The sequence below is a fragment of the Buceros rhinoceros genome, unplaced genomic scaffold (genome assembly GCF_000710305.1).
Source record: "Buceros rhinoceros silvestris isolate BGI_N320 unplaced genomic scaffold, ASM71030v1 scaffold19840, whole genome shotgun sequence".
In the NCBI taxonomy this organism is placed as follows: Eukaryota; Metazoa; Chordata; class Aves; order Bucerotiformes; family Bucerotidae; genus Buceros; species Buceros rhinoceros.
Window position 1 is genome coordinate 17,589 of NW_010390390.1, and position 258 is coordinate 17,846.

Genomic DNA, 258 nt, shown 5'->3' on the forward strand with positions numbered 1-258 from the left:
GTTCAAGGCCCCCCACCCAGCTTGAGCATCCAGGTCCTGCCGCGGCAGGTGGCGAAGCAGCCGAAGGTGCCCAGCAGGATGATGACGGTGCCGGCACCAACCAGGATGAAGGGGACATTGGTGGCCTTCTCATCCAGCAGGGAGAAGTAGACGGCCAGGCTCCCCCTGCCCCAGACTCCCACGGCCAGCAGCACGATGCCCGACACCTGGGGAGAGCGGAAAGCCACCGCGGCTCGCCACTGTCGCGACAGGGCAGCG

General features: G+C 67.4%; 1 protein-coding gene across 1 annotated transcript in view; it reads right to left on the reverse strand.

Moving 5' to 3' along the window:
* The window catches only part of TSPAN6 (tetraspanin 6), a gene marked incomplete at its 5' end in the record, with an annotated part of 4,480 nt that extends 4,274 nt beyond the window's left edge, over positions 1-206 (reverse strand). The window contains one exon of the mRNA XM_010137732.1: positions 19-206. Within this exon, the coding sequence (XP_010136034.1) occupies positions 19-206 (188 nt within the window). The remainder of the gene's footprint in view (positions 1-18) is intronic.
* Between the last annotated feature and the right edge of the window lie 52 nt (positions 207-258).